This window comes from Dendropsophus ebraccatus, chromosome 3 (assembly GCF_027789765.1).
Source record: "Dendropsophus ebraccatus isolate aDenEbr1 chromosome 3, aDenEbr1.pat, whole genome shotgun sequence".
Lineage (NCBI taxonomy): Eukaryota > Metazoa > Chordata > Amphibia > Anura > Hylidae > Dendropsophus > Dendropsophus ebraccatus.
In genome coordinates this window covers 2,261,530-2,284,205 of record NC_091456.1, presented here as the reverse complement: position 1 = coordinate 2,284,205, position 22,676 = coordinate 2,261,530, and the positions used below count along the sequence as shown (strand labels likewise).

The window sequence follows — 22,676 nt, the reverse complement described above, 5'->3', positions numbered from 1 at the left end:
CTCCATTGCGACCATGCGCCATTGACCCACAATGTTACTGGTTGTTATAGAGGACAATTGCTCTGGTACGACATCACACTGGTGGTTGAACAATCCTAGTCTCCCTCTTCTGCCAATTTTCTTAAAAGTGTCACTTGCCCTGGGGTGAAGTGGTCTAGCAACAGACAGACAGTCTTTCCTCCACACTAGTCAGAGCCCGACTACACATTATTATATTTGTATTTATATATTTGCCCTTGGTTCCAGAGTGTTGTACAAGCGATGGGGGGGGAGGACAGACAGAACATTACAAGATCAAACATGTTATATGAATAAGGGTAATGGAAGACTGGTACATGGGGAGAGAGGAGCCTGCCCGCCAGGGCTTACATAGGGAGAGAGGAGCCTGCCCGCCAGAGCTTAAATAGGGAGAGAGGAGCCTGCCCGCCAGGTATTACATAGGGAGAGAGGAGCCTGCCCGCCAGGTTTTACATAGGGAGAGAGGAGCCTGCCCGCCAGGTATTACATGGGGAGAGAGGAGCCTGCCCGCCAGGACTTACATAGGGAGAGAGGAGCCTGCCCGCCAGAGCTTAAATAGGGAGAGAGGAGCCTGCCCGCCAGGTATTACATAGGGAGAGAGGAGCCTGCCCGCCAGGTATTACATAGGGAGAGAGGAGCCTGCCCGCCAGGACTTACATAGGGAGAGAGGAGCCTGCCCGCCAGGTATTACATAGGGAGAGAGGAGCCTGCCCGCCAGGACTTACATAGGGAGAGAGGAGCCTGCCCGCCAGGCCTTACAGAGGGAGAGAGGAGCCTGCCCGCCAGGTATTATATAGGGAGCAAGGAGCCTGGCCGCCAGGCCTTACATAGGGAGAGAGGAGCCTGCCCGCCAGGTATTACATAGGGAGAGAGAAGCCTGCCCGCCAGGGCTTACATAGGGAGAGAGGAGCCTGCCCGCCAGGGCTTTCATAGGGATGGAAGGAGCCTGCCCGCCAGGGCTTACATAGGGAGAGAGGAGCCTGCCCACCAGGTATTACATAGGGAGAGAGGAGCCTGCCCGCCAGGGCCTACATAGGGAGAGAGGACCCTGCCGCCAGGTATTACATAGGGAGAGAGGACCCTGCCCGCCAGGACTTACATAGGGAGAGAGGAGCCTGCCCGCCAGGGCTTACATAGGGAGAGAGAAGCCTGCCCGCCAGGTATTACATAGGGAGAGAGGACTCTGCGTGCCAGGACTTACATAGGGAGAGAGGACTCTGCCCGCCAGGGCTTACATAGGGAGAGAGGAGCCTGCCCGCCAGGGCTTACACAGGGAGAGAGGAGCCTGCCCGCCAGGTATTACATAGGGAGAGAGGAGCCTGCCCGCCAGGTATTACTTAGGGAGAGAGGAGCCTGCCCGCTAGGTATTACATAGGGAGAGAGGAGCCTGACCGCCAGGTATTACATAGGGAGAGAGGAGCCTGCCCGCCAGGTATTACATAGGGAGAGAGGAGCCTGCCCGCCAGGTATTACATAGGGAGAGAGGAGCCTGACCGCCAGGACTTACATAGGGAGAGAGGAGCCTGCCCGCCAGGGCTTACATAGGGAGAGAGGACCCTGCTGCCAGGTATTACATAGGGAGAGAGGAGCCTGCCCGCCAGGGCTTACATAGGGAGAGAGGACCCTGCCGCCAGGTATTACATAGGGAGAGAGGAGCCTGCCCGCCAGGTATTACATAGGGAGAGAGGAGCCTGCCCGCCAGGTATTACATAGGGAGAGAGGAGCCTGCCCGCCAGGCCTTACATAGGGAGAGAGGAGCCTGCCCGCCAGGCCTTACATAGGGAGAGAGGAGCCTGCCCGCCAGGTATTACATAGGGAGAGAGGAGCCTGCCCGCCAGGTAATACATAGGGAGAGAGGAGCCTGCCCGCCAGGGCCTACATAGGGAGAGAGGACCCTGCCGCCAGGTATTACATAGGGAGAGAGGACCCTGCCCGCCAGGGCTTACATAGGGAGAGAGGAGCCTGCCCGCCAGGGCTTACATAGGGAGAGAGAAGCCTGCCCGCCAGGTATTACATAGGGAGAGAGGAGCCTGCCCGCCAGAGCTTACACAGGGAGAGAGGAGCCTGCCCGCCAGGTATTACATAGGGAGAGAGGAGCCTGCCCGCCAGGTATTACTTAGGGAGAGAGGAGCCTGCCCGCTAGGTATTACATAGGGAGAGAGGAGCCTGACCGCCAGGTATTACATAGGGAGAGAGGAGCCTGCCCGCCAGGACTTACATAGGGAGAGAGGAGCCTGCCCGCCAGGGCTTACATAGGGAGAGAGGACCCTGCCGCCAGGTATTACATAGGGAGAGAGGAGCCTGCCCGCCAGGTATTACATAGGGAGAGAGGAGCCTGCCCGCCAGGTATTACATAGGGAGAGAGGAGCCTGCCCGCCAGGTATTACATAGGGAGAGAGGAGCCTGCCCGCCAGGGGTTACATTGAGGTCATAGTCAACAATTTAAAATAAATTTGTTGGCAATGGGAGCCAGTGAAGGGATTGGCAGAGGCAGAGCAAGGGGAGAGGTGGATTAGTCGGGCAGCAGAGTTAAGGATAGACTGGAGGGAACGAGGGAGTTAGATGGAGGCCAGAGAGGAGGATGTTATGGTAGTCAGGGTTGAGAAAAGAGCAGGAGATGGTCAGGACGCAGGATTCTATGATGTTTCCCAGGCCAAAGGTATATATGAAGAAGAGGTACGATCACTCAAAAGGGAAGTTGGCCGCACAGCTACATTCACATTAACTGCCAAACAATGAGATACCGCAACAGATGTAGGTAATGGTAACTCACAAGAGTAGGCATATAGTCCATCCATTCTTATTTCTTTTTTAATACTGAATTTGAAGAAGAGAAGAGGCCCGAGTACAGAACCTTGGGGGACACCAACAGTGAAGAGGCGAGGAGAGGAGGTGGTGTGGGAAGAGGAGAGGAGGTGGTGTGGGAAGAGGAGAGGAGGTGGTGTGGGAGGAGGAGAGGAGGTGGTGTGGGAGGAGGAGAGGAGGTGGTGTGGGACGAGGAGAGGAGGTGGTGTGGGAGGAGGAGAGGAGGTGGTGTGGGAGGAGGAGAGGAGGTGGTGTGGGAGGAGGAGAGGAGGTGGTGTGGGAGGAGGAGAGGAGGTGGTGTGGGACGAGGAGAGGAGGTGGTGTGGGAGGAGGAGAGGAGGTGGTGTGGGACGAGGAGAGGAGGTGGTGTGGGAGGAGGAGAGGAGGTGGTGTGGGAGGAGGAGAGGAGGTGGTGTGGGACGAGGAGACACTAAAAGTGCGTTTGGAGAGGTAAGAGGAGATCCAGGCAGAAGATAGGTCAAGGAGCACAGAGTATTGGCGTGAGGCTTTGGCAGTCAGCAGATCATTGGCCACTTTGGTGAGGGCAGTTTCTGAAGAGCGGTGGAGGCGGAAGCCGGATTGCAGAGGGTTGAAGAGTGAGTTGGATGAAGAGGAGTAGGAGGAGAGTTCATGGTAGACATCTTGTTCAGGGAATTTCAAGGCAAAGGGGAGAAGTGAGATGGGGCGGTAGCTGGATAAGGAGGCGGGGTCCAGGGATGGTTGGGTAAGGACGGGTTAGGTGGTCGCATGTTTATAAAGAGGGAAAGATGCAGCAAATAGTGATGGATTAAAATACATTTACATACAATAAATAAAATACAATACACACAGTATAATAACCCAGGGTGTGCGATGCCAAGTGGATCTGGCCATTTTATGATTCACCAATGAGAGGAATGACTTATCTTAGAAAGGAATATAATTATATCCCATCTCACAAGCACGTTGTCCCATAACCAAGGAGAAATCTGGGCTAAAACCAACGACATTACTGACGTTCCAAGGTTTTACCACATTTTTCCATTAGGCATCCCACACAGAAATCCCAAGAGAAATACTGAAGTCAGTCATGGAAGTGGGGAAGATGCCCTGAGAGGCCTCACAAGATGAAGACCATGCAAACAGGCCAAGCCCCAAGATTATAGCGGCAGATGGAGACCAGGCTTCACACAAGGGATCAATGGCGCAAAAGAAGCGGGAAAGAAGCAGAGAACAAACATCGCTCCATTACCAACTTACCCGTCTACAAAAAGTTCCAGAGTAGGAGAAAAACAACTTGCCCATGAACGTCCTTGATCCCATTGTGGTGGATCTCAGGGAGCATCACACCCAGAAGGATCTCTGACTGTATTGGGATTAATACTGCCTCACCCCTCAGTACATACAGGAACAGGGGCTAGGTTTACACGCTGTACAAACAACGGACCTTGTTTTAATTGATTTGAAGTCTATGGACAATGGACAGAAATAACTGACAAAAACATTATTTCGACGGCCGTAGCAAACAACGGCCACTGTTAAATACATCTTCAATGCAAATCATTTCATTATGAAAAGAATGACCGTTGTATAAATTGAAAACAATGTCCGTTCTTTTAAAAGTATGATGTGTGAACATAGCCTTCATCTAAACCATGGGCCTACAAAGAATGTACGGTGGACTCTGATTACTTACTTGGTTTTCCATTTACCCCACACTGAATAGTCTCCCCCATTATGTTTAACGTATTAAGAAGAACCCCTCCCTTCTGTCCATACATTAAAGGTTTTCCACAACCCTGACAGGAATTCCTTAAAGGACCCTATGTTTGAGGTCTACATGAGTATGGAAGATACACCCCCCCCCCACCCCACCCCTTCAGCAGGGATTAGGAGTCTGGAGATTGACGTGTAAGTGTAATGTCATCTGATGCATTGTTGCAAATATTCTTTAAGGAAACGTCCATTTGCATTTAGCCTTAAGAGCCTTCTTGGCCTAAAAGAGGAGTCATGTGACCCAGTAACCTACAGATGACTTCAGCCAGAGTGGACTTAGATCCTGCACACAGCCGTCATGTCTATGTGGAGCAGTAAGACATCTGGAGGGAGGTGTCCCCATACATCGGAGGCCATGCTGACACCTGCTCCCCACCCCGACCTCATCCCTGCGGCTATCCATCCGGTATCATCGGATTGTGGCAGCTGCAGAACACATTGAGGTTGCAGCAAATTCTGGACGTTATTCCCAAATCCCATTTCAGTTCTCACATAATAACCTCAAGCTGTGATATAGCTGCGGAGCTGAAATTCTATAGTATCCACAGTTATACAAATATTAGGCTTATAGATATATATACACTCATCAGCCAAAACATTACAACCACTGGAGGCAATAGCAATGGCTTCTGTCCTGGGATATGGGATACAGCAGCCAACAAGGGAACAGTCAGGTCCTGAGACTAAGGAGACAGAAGCAAGAACAAGTATAAAGATCTGCTGCTGTGCACGTTCCATCCCCAACAGGTCTCACTGGCCGCTCCAGGTATAAAGTACATAGAACCAAAGGACAAGAGGTGACAACCGCCATGAGTAGCCAAGGCTCAGTGATGTGAGGTGACAACCGCCTTGATTGGCCAAGGCTCAGTGATGTGACAACCACCATGAGTAGCCAAGGCTCAGTGATGTGACAACCGCCATGAGTAGCCAAGGCTCAGTGATGTGACAACCACCATGATTGGCCAAGGCTCAGTGATGTGACAACCACCATGAGTAGCCAAGGCTCAGTGATGTGACAACCGCCATGAGTAGCCAAGGCTCAGTGATGTGACAACCGCCATGAGTAGCCAAGGCTCAGTGATGTGACAACCGCCATGAGTGGCCAAGGCTCAGTGATGTGACAACCGCCATGAGTGGCCAAGGCTCAGTGATGTGACAACCACCATGATTGGCCAAGGCTCAGTGATGTGACAACCGCCATGAGTAGCCAAGGCTCAGTGATGTGACAACCGCCATGAGTGGCCAAGGCTCAGTGATGTGACAACCGCCATGAGTGGCCAAGGCTCAGTGATGTGACAACCGCCATGAGTGCCCAAGGCTCAGTGATGTGACAACCGCCATGAGTGCCCAAGGCTCAGTGATGTGACAACCGCCGTGAGTGCCCAAGGCTCAGTGATGTGAGGTGACAACCGCCATGAGTGCCCAAGGCTCAGTGATGTGACAACCGCCGTGAGTGCCCAAGGCTCAGTGATGTGAGGTGACAACCGCCATGAGTGCCCAAGGCTCAGTGATGTGACAACCGCCGTGAGTGCCCAAGGCTCAGTGATGTGAGGTGACAACCGCCATGAGTGCCCAAGGCTCAGTGATGTGCATAGGGAGTGAAGCCCAGTCCTAATCTGAACCCATAGGTGCAGCACAAAGTGCTGAAAAAGTCAATGATATGAAATGCTATGAAAGAACGAACATCTCAGCGACCTCGTCCATTGCCCAACTTGTCAACAATGATTATTTAGTATCAGAACTGGAACGTGGATTAAAAGAAGACAGTGGCTTAGTGTAATAAGTCCTATATTCTCTGTACAGAGCCATGTGCATGAACTCTACAGGAAGAGCACTATAGAGCTGCAGACCCTCTGTACAGTGTCATGTGCATGGACGCTAAAGGATGGACCACCATAGAGCTGCAGACCCTCTGTACAGTGTCATGTGCATGGACGCTAAAGGATGGACCACCATAGAGCTGCAGACCCTCTGTACCATCATAGACTTCTATATCTTACAGAATATGTGGTAACAGAGAGAAGGGAATTCTGGGAGTTTACCGATAGATTTACCTCGTCTGACACGGTTGTTCATTGCACTTTCTTATTTGCGGTTCTGGCTTTATCAGCTCCTTGCAGCTCACGTTCTCCACAGTCGTTATGTTTTTGTTCATGATTTTGGTGCAGGACACAGTTGTCCTTCTTTCACCTAACACATAAAGCACAGGGATAAATGTCTACTCAATATTACCTAACACACACACCGACAACTGTTCCTTTGTTCTCTATGGCAAACTGCTGTGGTGTCGGCTTGTCTCTCAGGTAGGGATCACTTCACCGGCTGTATCTTCATATCACAGCAGTAAGAGATATTTATACTGACTGGTACTCTTTAAAGGGGTACTCCAGCAGAAATAACGACTTTCTTTCAAATCAACTGATGTCAGAAAGTTATATAGATTTGTAATTTACTTCTATTAAAAAATCTCCAGCCTTCCAGTACGTATTACCTGCTGTAGGTCCTGCAGGAAGTGGTATATTCTCTCCAGTCTGACACAGGGCTCTCTGCTGCCACCTCTGTCCATGTCAGGAACTGTCCAGAGCAGCAGCAAATCCCCATAGAAAACCTCTTGTGCTTAGTACATATAAATATGTACATTAGATTTGGTTCTTTACCTCCACCACAAACAGCATCGCAGTCCTCCCAGCCTGAGTGGGTCCACATATACAAAGGTTCATTCACTTTTGCACTCTGGTTCTCAGGAACTGGGTCCCGTGGTATTGTATATTCATAATGGAGACCATAATTCTGGTCATGAAATAGCAGCACCTGCAAATACAGAGGATCAGGTCAATAGAAAAGCTAAACATCAGATCAGTAAGGAAATGGCAGCTTGGCCGGAGCGTCCTGATGTGTGGAAACTACGCTGCCAATGGTACAGGAAAGACTCCCACACTACTGAGCCGATCGCAACGGATTTTATTGGGAAGTGGATATTTTTATTAACTCAGAGTGTAATATGGCTGATAAACGGCCGTCACTTCTAGGAAAGTACTGGTTACCATATGTGGCCATTACAGAGAGGAATGTGCAAGTAACCATCACACACAGACCAGTAAGATCGGCCGTCACCATTACTGTCAGCCGCGGTTTTCCATAAGTGCTACAGAGTCTGACGTCTAAATGGAACTTGGAGGATTTCAGCTCCGCAGGCTGCGATGTGTATAATGCTTCCAATTAGTCTGCCTTCCTGGACACAATCCACTTAAGCTTTACTGTCTATGAGGTGTATGATGAGCCTGGGAATACAATGCAGGTGTTGTGTCGTATTCACACTAGAGGGATCACAGCCAAACACATGCAGCAATTTATTCAGAAATTCTCCTAAATTCAGGCCCGTTCCATCTACACGTTATAAGGAGAACAAAAAGGTCTGTTCTGCTCCCCATACAGCATGTATAATAGGATGATAGAAACACCACATGGATCATATATACTGTATATAGCTTTATTAGGACTGGACAATCAACACATCTTTGTATAAAATAATTTGGTCTAAATCTGTATAGTCTGGAGGGAAGAAGGGAAAGGAGGGCATGATGGAAACCTTCATATATGTTACAGGAGGGAAGAAGGGAAAGGGAGGACATGATGGAAACCTTTATATATATGTTACAGGAGGAAGAAGGGAAAGGGGAGGACATGATGGAAACCTTTATATATGTTACAGGGGGAAGAAGGGAAAGGGAGGACATGATGGAAACCTTTATATATATGTTACAGGAGGAAGAAGGGAAAGGGGGACATGATGGAAACCTTTATATATATGTTACAGGGGGAAGAAGGGAAAGGGAAGACATGATGGAAACCTTTATATATGTTACAGGAGGAAGAAGGGAAAGGGAAGACATGATGGAAACCTTCATATATGTTACAGGGGGAAGAAGGGAAAGGGAGGACTTGATGGAAACCTTTATATATATTACAGGAGGAAGAAGGGAAAGGGGGGACATGATGGAAACCTTCATATATGTTACAGGAGGAAGAAGGGAAAGGAGGGACATGATGGAAACCTTTATATATGTTACAGGAGGAAGAAGGGAAAGGGAAGACATGATGGAAACCTTCATATATGTTACAGGAGGAAAATGGAAAGGGAAGACATGATGGAAACCTTCATATATGTTACAGGAGGAAGAAGGGAAAGGGAAGACATGATGGAAACCTTTATATATGTTACAGGAGGAAGAAGGGAAAGGGAGGACATGATGGAAACCTTTATATATGTTACAGGAGGAAGAAGGTAAAGGGGGGACATGATGGAAACCTTTATATATGTTACAGGAGGAAGAAGGGAAAGGGAGGACAGGATGGAAACCTTTATATATGTTACAGGAGGAAGAAGGGAAAGGGAGGAGACATGATGGAAACCTTTATATATGTTACAGGAGGAAGAAGGGAAAGGGGGGACATGATGGAAACCTTTATATATGTTACAGGAGGAAGAAGGGAAAGGGAGGACATGATGGAAACCTTTATATATGTTACAGGAGGAAGAAGGGAAAAGGAGGACATGATGGAAACCTTTATATATGTTACAGGAGGAAGAAGGGAAAGGGGGGACATGATGGAAACCTTTATATATGTTACAGAAGGAAGATGGGAAAGGGAGGATGTGATGGAAACCTTTATATATGTTACAGGAGGAAGAAGGGAAAGGGAGTACATGATGGAAACCTTTATATATGTTACAGGAGGGAAGAAGGGAAAGGGACATGATGGAAACCTTTATATATGTTACAGGAGGAAGAAGGGAAAGGGAGGACATGATGGAAACCTTTATATATGTTACAGGAGGAAGAAGGGAAAGGGGGGACAGGATGGAAACCTTTAAATATGTTACAGGAGGAAGAAGGGAAAGGGAGGACATGATGGAAACCTTTATATATGTTACAGGAGGAAGAAGGGAAAGGGGGGACATGATGGAAACCTTTATATATGTTACAGGAGGAAGAAGGGAAAGGGAGGACATGATGGAAACCTTTATATATGTTACAGGAGGGAAGAAGGGAAAGGGGGGACATGATGGAAACCTCTATATATGTTATAGGAGGAAGAAGGGAAAGGGGGGGACATGATGGAAACCTTTATATATGTTACAGGAGGGAAGAAGGGAAAGGGGGGACATGATGGAAACCTTTATATATGTTACAGGAGGAAGAAGGGAAAGGGAGGACATGATGGGAACCTTTATATATGTTACAGGGGGAAGAAGGGAAAGAAAGGGCATGATGGAAACCTTTATATATGTTACAGGAGGAAGAAGGGAAAGGGAGGACATGATGGAAACCTTTATATATGTTACAGGAGGAAGAAGGGAAAGGGAGGACATGATGGAAACCTATATATATGTTACAGGAGGAAGAAGGGAAAGGGAGGACATGATGGAAACCTTTATATATGTTACAGGAGGAAGAAGGGAAAGGGGGGACATGATGGAGACCTTTATATATGTTACAAGGGGAAGAAGGGAAAGGGAGGACATGATGGAAACTTTTATATATGTTACAGGAGGAAGAAGGGAAAGGGAGGACATGCTGGAAACTTTTATATATGTTACAGGGGGAAGAAGGGAAAGGGAGGACATGATGGAAACTTTTATATATGTTACAGGAGGAAGAAGGGAAAGGGAGGACAGGATGGAAACCTTTATATATGTTACAGGAGGAAGAAGGGAAAGGGAGGACAGGATGGAAACCTTTATATATGTTACAGGAGGAAGAAGGGAAAGGAAGGACATGATGGAAACCTTTATATATGTTACAGGAGGAAGAAGGGAAAGGGGACATGATGGAAACCTTTATATATCTTACAGGAGGGAAGAAGGGAAAAGGAGGACATGATGGAAACCTTTATATATGTTACAGGAGGAAGAAGGGAAAGGAGGACATGATGGAAACCTTTATATATGTTACAGGAATATGTTACAGGAGGAAGAAGGGAAAAGGAGGACAGGATGGAAACCTTTATATATGTTACAGGAGGAAGAAGGGAAAGGGAGGAGACATGATGGAAACCTTTATATATGTTACAGGAGGAAGAAGGGAAAGGGGGGACATGATGGAAACCTTTATATATGTTACAGGAGGAAGAAGGGAAAGGGAGGACATGATGGAAACCTTTATATATGTTACAGGAGGAAGAAGGGAAAAGGAGGACATGATGGAAACCTTTATATATGTTACAGGAGGAAGAAGGGAAAGGGGGGACATGATGGAAACCTTTATATATGTTACAGAAGGAAGATGGGAAAGGGAGGATGTGATGGAAACCTTTATATATGTTACAGGAGGAAGAAGGGAAAGGGAGGACATGATGGAAACCTTTATATATGTTACAGGAGGGAAGAAGGGAAAGGGACATGATGGAAACCTTTATATATGTTACAGGAGGAAGAAGGGAAAGGGAGGACATGATGGAAACCTTTATATATGTTACAGGAGGAAGAAGGGAAAGGGGGGACAGGATGGAAACCTTTAAATATGTTACAGGAGGAAGAAGGGAAAGGGAGGACATGATGGAAACCTTTATATATGTTACAGGAGGAAGAAGGGAAAGGGAGGACATGATGGAAACCTTTATATATGTTACAGGAGGGAAGAAGGGAAAGGAGGGACATGATGGAAACCTTTATATATGTTACAGGAGGGAAGAAGGGAAAGGGGGGACATGATGGAAACCTTTATATATGTTATAGGAGGAAGAAGGGAAAGGGGGGGACATGATGGAAACCTTTATATATGTTACAGGAGGGAAGAAGGGAAAGGGGGGACATGATGGAAACCTTTATATATGTTACAGGAGGAAGAAGGGAAAGGGAGGACATGATGGGAACCTTTATATATGTTACAGGGGGAAGAAGGGAAAGGAAGGGCATGATGGAAACCTTTATATATGTTACAGGAGGAAGAAGGGAAAGGGAGGACATGATGGAAACCTTTATATATGTTACAGGAGGAAGAAGGGAAAGGGAGGACATGATGGAAACCTTTATATATGTTACAGGAGGAAGAAGGGAAAGGGGGGACATGATGGAGACCTTTATATATGTTACAAGGGGAAGAAGGGAAAGGGAGGACATGCTGGAAACTTTTATATATGTTACAGGGGGAAGAAGGGAAAGGGAGGACATGATGGAAACTTTTATATATGTTACAGGAGGAAGAAGGGAAAGGGAGGACAGGATGGAAACCTTTATATATCTTACAGGAGGAAGAAGGGAAAGGGAGGACATGATGGAAACCTTTATATATGTTACAGGAGGAAGAAGGGAAAGGAAGGACATGATGGAAACCTTTATATATGTTACAGGAGGAAGAAGGGAAAGGGGGGACATGATGGAAACCTTTATATATGTTACTGGAGGAAGAAGGGAAAGGAGGACATGATGGAAACCTTTATATATGTTACAGGAATATGTTACAGGAGGAAGAAGGGAAAAGGAGGACATGATGGAAACCTTTATATATGTTACAGGAGGAAGAAGGGAAAAGGAGGACATGATGGAAACCTTTATATATGTTACAGGAGGAAGAAGGGAAAAGGAGGACATGATGGAAACCTTTATATATGTTACAGGAGGAAGAAGGGAAAAGGAGGACATGATGGAAACCTTTATATATGTTCCAGGAGGAAGAAGGGAAAGGGAGGACCTGATGGAAACCTTTATATATGTTATAGGAGGAAGAAGGGAAAAGGGGGGACATGATGGAAACCTTTATATATGTTACAGGAGGAAGAAAAGAAAGGAAGGACATGATGGAAACCTTTATATATGTTCCAGGAGGAAGAAGGGAAAAGGAGAACATGATGGAAACCTTTATATATGTTACAGGAATATGTTACAGGAGGAAGAAGGGAAAAGGAGGACATGATGGAAACCTTTATATATGTTACAGGAGGAAGAAGGGAAAAGGAGGACATGATGGAAACCTTTATATATGTTATAGGAGGAAGAAGGGAAAGGGAGGACATGATGGAAACCTTTATATATGTTACAGGAGGAAGAAAAGAAAGGAAGGACATGATGGAAACCTTTATATATGTTACAGGAGGGAAGAAGGGAAAGGAGGGACATGATGGAAACCTTTATATATGTTACAGGGGGAAGAAGGGAAAGGGAGGACATGATGGAAACCTTTATATATGTTACAGGAGGAAGAAGGGAAAGGGGGGACATGATGGAAACCTTTATATATGTTACAGGAGGAAGAAGGGAAAGAAATGATGGAAACCTTTATATATGTTACAGGAGGAAGAAGGGAAAGGGGGGACATGATGGAAACCTTTATATATGTTACAGGAGGAAGAAGGGAAAGGGAGGACATGATGGAAACCTTTATATATGTTACAGGAGGAAGAAGGGAAAGGGAGGACATGATGGAAACCTTTATATATGTTACAGGAGGAAGAAGGGAAAGGGAGGACATGATGGAAACCTTTATATATGTTACAGGAGGAAGAAGGGAAAGGGAGGACATGATGGAAACCTTTATATATGTTACAGGAGGGAAGAAGGGAAAAGGGGGGACATGATGGAAACCTTTATATATGTTACAGGAGGAAGAAGGGAAAGGGGAGGACATGATGGAAACCTTTATATATGTTACTGGAGGAAGAAGGGAAAGGGGGACATGATGGAAACCTTTATATATGTTACAGGAGGAAGAAGGGAAAGGGAGGACATGATGGAAACCTTTATATATATATATATATATATATATATATATATATATATATATATATATATATATATATATATTATATATATATATATATATCCTGTTATCCTATGCTCCATATGACAACTTCCTACAGGGTGTATGTAACAACCTCTGAGTGGTGGAGAAAAGAGTGCAAGGAGAAAGAGGAGAAAGAAAGATAGGGATAGGTGGAAGAGAAGAGCAGATGTCATTGGTGTGCAAATCACAAACAAACAAAAACCCTAAGGGTACAAACCCACTTGACGTATTTGCTGCGTGAATCAGTCTTAAAAATAAGCAGGCAAAACGCAGGTTGGCTTTATACGATTGTTCTGTGTTAAAATACGCAATTGCGTATTTTTGAAGCTTGAAGCTTGTTGTTAGCAAAGCATCAGTTGTTAACAACCTGTGCGAAAAACGCATGTAGCTTCATGCTTCAAAAATACGCAATTGCGTATTTTAACACAGAACAATCGTATAAAGCCAACCTGCGTTTTGCCTGCTTATTTTTAAGACTGATTCACGCAGCAAATACGTCAAGTGGGTTTGTACCCTTAGTGTACTACAGCTGTGCAACATACATATAGAAATATACATACTATTGACATCTAGTGGCGAAACTTATACATGACTTCACTACCACGTTGCTTTTCAGTTACAGGCTTTTGTGAGGAGTGTTTAAACTAGCAACACCCGTAGTGGGGTGCCACGCATGCATCCCTGCCTCCTAGGGATAGTGTGTCCCTTATTGTTTAGTGCACCAATCCCCTTCCCTATAAATGTACACCTGTGCTGACATTCCTTGTTGGAGCCCCTGCATGCTTCTTAGAGTGTGGTCCCAGCTCACCTGTGATTCCTGCCTGTGGTTCCTGGTTCCAGCTATCTGTGGGTTCTGCCTGTGAGTCTTATCCTGGTTCCAGTTGTTAGTCCTGCTGTGTTCCAGCCTGCCTGTCTCCTGCACTTGCCCGCCACCACTAGCAAGCCATGCCAGGGGTAGCGACCTGGGGGTCACCTGCCAGAGCAAGTCCAGCACTCCTTGCAGTGGGCACTGGGGAAGACCAGCAGCCCCTTAAACTCCGCTCCACAAGTTACGGAGGAGTTGTTCCAGGTGAGTATTCTGTTTTCCCCTGCGCTTTTACACCTTGACTTGGATTCTTTTCCGTTCCAATTTAGGCAACTATTCTGTAAGATCCGCACCGCTCACAATGCCCCATCTGAGCGGACCCAGGACCCCTGCCAGAAGGCACTTTCCCCCAAGTTGTGATGAAAGCAGCGACGTTTCGACCTAGTGGTGTTTAATAAAGTATGCTTGATAAAGACCAGTAAGTCGAAACGTTGCTGCTGTTACTATACCCTGATGTGTGAATAAACACACTTGATTCTACTTCTGGATGCTGTAGGATTTCTCCATTTCCAGATCCCTAATGCCCTCACCAGGGATTGTGGCCTACCTGCGTGCATCCTAAACTATCAGCAGAGGCCACATCCGGATAACTTCCACAAAGATGCTGTTGGACTTTTTCTTATTTGTTGCCAAGTTGTGATGACGTCACAAGTTGGGGGATAATGGCCATCCCTACTGGTGGACAGCCCACCCAGCCAATCAGTGACTGGGGCGGGACACTGCCAGTCCATCAGCCGGGTTATTAAGTCAGCAGCACAGGGAAACCGTGAGGCCAGACTGATGGGGGATGGGGGATGTCCATGGCATGGGCTGAAGCTCGCCTGCCATGCTATTGTTATGGATCGTGTAAAGATCTGTCTGTGTTACTTGTTTCATAATCAATACTCCGGCTTATGAATCTTTCAGACACTACGTTATCCCTGTCAGAGGCGTGACGCCAGGATACAGAGACTTTCCGCCTTACATGTCATCCGTGGACTCTGTAATACACACATGGAATTTGTTCTTGGATGGTTATTGGAAAGTTTGTTCACATAAAAATCTAATTAAAAACTTTTTGCCAGAATGAAACTGCCCCCCTCCCCCTCCTTAAGGGAAGACCAAGACTTGGGGCCGTGGTAGGACGGCCGATGCTCAGCCATTTGTGGTGCCTTTACATGGTGCAATCAAGCGGCTGGGCATCTGTTGGCATCTCCTGTTTAGACAGATGTGCGGCCGTTGATACATTTTACTGCTGCACATAAGATTAAATCGGCAGGGCATTTGTTTGCTGATCTCTGGCTCTCTGGCTTAGTTGATCTCTGGCTCTCTGGCTCAGTTGATCTTTGGCTCTCTGGCTCAGTTGATCTCTGGCTCAGTTGATCTCTGGCTCTCTGGCTCAGTTGATCTCTGGCTCTCTGGCTCAGTTGATCTCTGGCTCTCTGGCTCAGTTGATCTCTGGCTCAGTTGATCTCTGGCTCTCTGGCTCAGTTGATCTCTGGCTCAGTTGATCTCTGGCTCTGGCTCAGTTGATCTTTGGCTCTCTGGCTCAGTTGATCTCTGGCTCTCTGGCTCAGTTGATCTTTGGCTCTCTGGCTCAGTTGATCTCTGGCTCAGTTGATCTCTGGCTCTCTGGCTCAGTTGATCTCTGGCTGTTTGACTCAGTTTATCTCTGGCTCAGTTGATCTCTGGCTCTCTGGCTCAGTTGATCTCTGGCTCTCTGGCTCAGTTGATCTCTGGCTCTCTGGCTCAGTTGATCTCTGGCTCTCTGGCTCAGTTGATCTCTGGCTCAGTTGATCTCTGGCTCTCTGGCTCAGTTGATCTTTGGCTCTTTGGCTCAGTTGATCTCTGGCTCAGTTGATCTCTGGCTCAGTTGATCTCTGGCTCAGTTGATCTCTGGCTCTTTGGCTCAGTTGATCTCTGGCTCAGTTGATCTCTGGCTCTCTGGCTCAGTTGATTTCTGTCTCTCTGGCTCAGTTGATTTCTGTCTCTCTGGCTCAGTTCATCTCTGGCTCAGTTGATCTCTGGCTCTCTGGCTCAGTTGATCTCTGGCTCAGTTGATTTCTGGCTCTCTGGCTCAGTTGATCTCTGGCTCTCTGGCTCAGTTGATCTCTGGCTCTCTGGCTCAGTTGATCTCTGGCTCTCTGGCTCAGTTGATCTCTGGCTCTCTGACTCAGTTGATCTCTGTCTCTCTGGCTCAGTTGATCTCTGGCTCAGTTGATCTCTGGCTCAGTTGATCTCTGGCTCAGTTGATCTCTGGCTCTCTGGCTCAGTTGATCTCTGGCTCAGTTGATTTCTGGCTCTCTGGCTCAGTTGATTTCTGGCTCTCTGGCTCAGTTGATCTCTGGCTCTCTGGCTCAGTTGATCTCTGGCTCAGTTGATCTCTGGCTCAGTTCATCTCTGGCTCTCTGGCTCAGTTCATCTCTGGCTCTCTGGCTCAGTTCATCTCTGGCTCTCTGGCTCAGTTGATCTCTGGCTCTCTGGCTCAGTTCATCTCTGGCTCAGTTGATCTCTGGCTCTCTGGCTCAGTTGATCTCTGGCTCAGTTGATTTCTGGCTCTCTGGCTCAGTTGATCTCTGGCTCTCTGGCTCAGTTGATCTCTGGCTCTCTGGCTCAGTTGATCTCTGGCTCTCTGGCTCAGTTGATCTCTGGCTCTCTGACTCAGTTGATCTCTGTCTCTCTGGCTCAGTTGATCTCTGGCTCAGTTGATCTCTGGCTCAGTTGATCTCTGGCTCAGTTGATCTCTGGCTCTCTGGCTCAGTTGATCTCTGGCTCAGTTGATTTCTGGCTCTCTGGCTCAGTTGATTTCTGGCTCTCTGGCTCAGTTGATCTCTGGCTCTCTGGCTCAGTTGATCTCTGGCTCAGTTGATCTCTGGCTCAGTTGATCTCTGGCTCTTTGGCTCAGTTGATCTCTGGCTTTTTTACACCTCGAATAAACGTTCCTAGGACGTTCCTCGTCAGCTATATTCAGCCTTTACTGCTGCTGCAAAGGAAAAGTTCTTCAGAGTTACTAGAAACTACAAATGATGCAGCTCAGGTTAGAGCCCACATTATTGCGTCATATATATTAAGTACCAGGCATATCGCAACATCAAGCGTCCATAGGAAAGAACCATGCCGAGAACCAAGCTGTTATGGAAGCCATTAGTGAGGAACAACCAGAATAGAGGCGGCAGATAGACCGCTCTAGATCTGCAGTTTGGTTTGATGGGTGAAATTTTTTATAGATTATGGTTCTATTTGCTTTTTCTTTGTGAGACATGTGGTTTCTGCCATCAGACACTGAGGAGGAGTGGAGAGTGATGGAGTGCTGCATCGGAGGACATAGCTTCCACAGTCGTCTGACCTAAACATGATTGAGGAGGTTTGGGAAGCGTCGGTCCACAGTGTAAAGGCAACATGTGCTCAGCACCTCTGGGAACTCTTTCTACCATCCCAGGTAACTACTCATAAAGATGATTGAGAGAATACCAAGAGTGTGCAAAGCCATCAGCAACCAGCCAAATGAGGCCACTTTAAAAAAAAATATTCTGGTTTGTTGGACATTGATTTGATCACCACCTAATCTTATATGTCTCCCTGCACGGTTCTCGTGCCCTCAATAAGAAGTTACAATGTAGAGAATAAAAAAGAATAAAAACCATAGAAGGAAAAGATGTCTACATGTATACTTATTTGTAATATAAGTAAATGTATAGTGACCTCATCCTCCATCATCCATCAGCGGTGGCGGCTATTGCACAAGTAGTGACAATGGATCTGGATTCTGCCTGAAGTTACACAGACTTCTCCTCTCCTGTGATGTGCACATTTATACAGGTTTCTATTTGATCAGAATACAATAGAATGAGGCAGAGCTCCGAGGCTTCCCGCTATATATGAAACTAGTCTCTCTGTGGTGCTCACCCCCAGTGTGGAGGAGGTACGACTGGTCACTTACCAGATGGTGAGGTGTAACGCCAGTCCTGTGGTGGTTGGCCGAGATATAGCCGTGCCCAGTGATGGTAATCTGTCATGACGCCAGTGCCGGTTGGGCACACAGGTATGGTGGCACACCTGCTTTTATTTTAATGGGCTGACTATACCTTGTTCCCTTAAGTGGTCAGTGACCTGCCGCCTTGTTGTGGGGTCCCTTGGGTACTTATCACGGTGGTCTAGAATGGAGTAGTGACCCACCTGGACTAGTGGCACTGCCACCCACAGAAAGGGGAGATGACCCAAGGAGTGTGTGTGTGCTGTGTCGGTGCTGAACGAGGAATCACAGAGTCTCTTTAGCATAAATACAATCTTGATTACTCTGAAGATACATGAGGTGGCAGCAGATTATACAGCTTTGCCTTGATATGGTACTTTACACTTGATAAGACACTTAAAGGGAACCAATCACTGCGAAAATCCACCCAGCACGTTTCCCAAACATCCCCCTGTACCCTCCGTGCCCCCCTCCATCAGTCAGTAATCTTACTAAGAAGAACTCCCGCGCTGTATGTAAATTTCCGCCAAGTAATCACAGTGGGCAGAATTAGTGACGGTGGGCGGAATCAGTCACAGGTCCTGGGCGTCTAATGGCTCTAATCACGCCCAGAGGGGCATGATTAAAAGGTCTTTGTTTCATCCACGTGACGCGGCGCTTGCGCTCCACGTCAGCCGCGTGCCAACGTCATCCGCACGCAGCGCCGACGTCTTCTGGAGTCCACCCATGCGCAGTATGGCGGGAGACGACGCCGACGTACTGCGCATGCGTGGACTCCGGAAGTCATCACGTGGATTGAACGCAGACCTTTCAATCACTCCCCTCTGGGCGTGATTACAGCGATTCCAGACGCCCAGGACCAGTGACTGATTCCGCCCACCGTGACTACTTGGCGGAAATTTACATACAGCGCGGGAGTTCTTCTAAGTAAGATTACTGACTGATGGAGGGGGGCACGGAGGGTACAGGGGGATGTTTGGGAAACGTGCTGGGTGATGTGCCAGCACGTTTCCTTATCTTTAGGTGGATTTTCGCCGTGATTGGTTCCCTTTAATACTTTACAGAGTTCAGATCTGCACTGAGAGTAGAAGGAGTGGTACAGTCGTGCTGACTGAGTTGCGTGATAAGAGGTGAAATAGGGCTTGCGTCCTTCCTCTACAGAATCCAAAGGCAAAAGACCTCACACTTCCTCTACCCATGTGACTTCCTTCCTACAGTGCATGTAAGGTGTGCTGTGAGTGGGTGAGGAGTGCGTGTGTAAGAAGTAAAGAGAGAGATGATAGGTGAAGAGGAGATAGAACTCTCATTGGTGTGCAGATCCATGTGGTACACAAACAAACTATAACCCTTTGGGTACTACAGCTGTGCAATATCAAGGCATACATACTTGCAATAACGACATGTTGTGGCAAAATTCTGGTACTACTACATCTTACTACCACTTACTCTGAAAAGTACAGGCTTTTATGAAGGGTGTAACCAATAGAAACACCCGTGGTGGGACACCACCCTCTCCATTTACCAGGAAATAAAATAATGTAAAGATGCATGGTTCCGCTGGTTTCTAGAATAACCCCAGTTGTCAGCTGTATCTTACCAGTAAGTGAAGGGGCGTTGTGGTCGGACCTTTCGCAGAGATTTTCTCCCAGAGTCCTCTTCGAATGTAGTTCACTGTAGTTCCAGCCATATTGAAGGTTCCAGGCTCTTCTATCTTCCAGTCGTCATTGATGGATTGTTTTCCGGTGTCCCTTAAAGCTGTGGAGGATTATTGTATCGATTATTGGAGATACCGGAACCCAACAACAGGAGGTGTCATGGTTCCTGATCATTTATAGTAAAGTTATAAGATCATGGTGAGGCCGTATTCACACCAGCTTCATGCTTATAACAGACGATGGCAGCTATGGGGGCACCCCAACTCTCACCCTGACTTTTGGGGGTCAGTTCTAATAAATTTAAAGGCAAGAATGGCAAAGCTGATGGGAGATGGAACTAAAGACGAACCCCTGATCAAAGCCGCTGAATGTATCTGGAGAAGAATAACCTGCTGCAATGTGATAGGCTGTGAGGGATCTCAGAGAGTACATATATACTATATATATATATATTATAGATAGAGAGCTGCTGCAATGTGATAGGCTGTGAGGGATCTCAGAGAGTACATATATACTATATATATATATATATATTATAGATAGAGAGCTGCTGCAATGTGATAGGCTGGGAGGGATCTCAGAGAGGACATATATACAGTAATATATATCCAAAACAATTGTTTGCAGAACGGCACTCTGCGGCTCAAGGCTCAGGTAGGGTGCACAGCCTCATGGTCCCAGACCCAGGTCCCGACGGCAATCTAGCAAAATATAGGAAAAGGCGGCACTCCAATTTTAGCGAATAAAAGTGGTTTTATTTATTCACCAAACATCAAGCAAATGATATCATGATATACAGTATATATATATATACACACTATAGATAGAGAGCTGCTGCAATGTGATAGGCTGGGAGGGATCTTAGAGAGGCCATATATATATATATATATATATATATATATATATATATATATATATATATATATATATATATACACTCACCGGCCACTTTATTAGGTACACCTGTCCAACTGCACGTTACTACTTAATTTCTAATCAGCCAATCACATGGCGGCAACTCAGTGCATTTAGGCATGAAGACATGGTCAAGACAATCTCCTGCAGTTCAAACCGAGCATCAGTATGGGGAAGAAAGGTGATGTGAGGCCTTTGAACGTGGCATGGTTGTTGGTGCCAGAAGGGCTGGTCTGAGTATTTCAGAAACTGCTGATCTACTGGGATTTTCACGCACAACCATCTCTAGGGTTTACAGAGAATGGTCCGAAAAAGAAAAACCATCCAGTGAGCGGCAGTTCTGTGGGCGGAAATGCCTTGTTGATGCCAGAGGTCAGAGGAGAATGGGCAGACTGGTTCCAGCTGATAGAAAGGCAACAGTGACTCAAATAGCCAACCGTTACACCCAAGGTAGTCAGAAGAGCATCTCTGAACGCACAGTACGGCCAACTCTGAGGCAGATGGGCTACAGCAGCAGAAGACCACACCGGGGGCCACTCCGCTCAGCTAAGAACAGGAAACTGAGGCTACAATTTGCACAAGCTCATCGAAATTGGACAGTAGAAGATTGGAAAAACGTTGTCTGGTCTGATGAGTCTCGATTTCTGCTTGAACATGACAATGAGGTCACTGTACTCCAATGGCCTCCACAGTCACCAGATCTCAATCCAATAGAGCAGTGCTTCTCAAACTGTGAGGCGCCCCCTAGTTGTTGGTGAGGCCCAGCTGGGGAGCCAGTTTTCACAAAGCAATTATGATCTAGACTGTCCATTTACTGTTTGCAAAAATCTCCATACTAGCAACATTATTAATTTATTTTGTACTTGCTTTATTAGTATATAGAGCTTGGGAGATGGGTGGTAGGTAGCCCTAGCATTATTTTCAGCTTTTAAATGGACTTTCACCACAGATAGTGAGGCCCAGGCGCCCTCTTGGTCAGTCTGGTGAGGCCTAGGCATTGCCTTGGTCTGTTGGGTGAGGCTCCAGTAGAAAAAGTTTCAGAAGAGCTGCAATAGAGCATCTTTGGGATGTGGTGGAACGGGAGATTGGCATCATGGATGTGCAGCCGACAAATCTGCGGCAACTGTGTGATGCCATCATGTCACTATGGACCAAAATCTCTGAGGAAGCTTCCAGCACCTTGTTGTATCTATGCCACCAAGAATTGAGGCAGTTCTGAAGGCAAAAGGGGGTCCAACCCGTTACTAGCATGGTGTACCTAATAAAGTGGCCGGTGAGTGTATATACTATAGATAGAGAGCTGCTGCAATGTGATAGGTTGGGAGGGTTCTCAGAGAGGACATATATATGCAGTGTCCCAGAACAGCCTTCTTATCCTTACACTTTTATTATGACCAGTGCTGTTCTGGAAAGCTATGGTCCACTGCAAACTGTGTGTATTGTGTCACCCCTCTCAGTGTTCAGGTCTGCTATTCCATGCATTTCTTGTATGCATATTCAGGTATCAGTGCCTAAGGGTATTATGTCGCCCCCCCAGTGTTCAAGTATGGTACTTCTCATGTATATTTCACTGTATATGCCTAATGGTGTGATGATGTGATGGATGGATGTCACGTGACTGCCCCTGCTTCCATGGTAACTCCAATGGCCATTGAGCTTTGGCTGGGGAATACCATGTGACTTCCTGTTCTACCTCAGTCTTGTCCTCCACCATCAGGGGGACAGGTTCTGTGTGTGTTCTCTCTCCCCTGTCAGGAGAGAGATACGTGTGCTCTGCTGCTCCAGTTCCACAAGAAGTGTTCCTGGCTGTGTTCTATTCTCAAGTCCTCAAGATTCTCATCTATTCTCAAGATCTGGGTGCCATTCTTCAGTCATTCCTCTCATCATCTCCTCTAATCATCAACAGCAAGTATTCATCTCAGTCTTAT

The 22,676-nt window shown here is 46.9% G+C and overlaps 1 protein-coding gene across 1 annotated transcript in view; it reads right to left on the bottom strand.

The window, feature by feature from the left end:
* Positions 1 to 22,676, bottom strand: part of ADAMTS19 (ADAM metallopeptidase with thrombospondin type 1 motif 19) — a 205,051-nt gene that overhangs the window by 12,368 nt on the left and 170,007 nt on the right. Inside the window, exons 16-18 of the mRNA XM_069960685.1 lie at positions 19,776 to 19,933; positions 7,236 to 7,389; positions 6,633 to 6,768 (exon numbers count right to left, since the gene is read on the bottom strand). Coding sequence (XP_069816786.1) covers positions 6,633 to 6,768; positions 7,236 to 7,389; positions 19,776 to 19,933 — 448 coding nt within the window. The remainder of the gene's footprint in view (positions 1 to 6,632; positions 6,769 to 7,235; positions 7,390 to 19,775; positions 19,934 to 22,676) is intronic.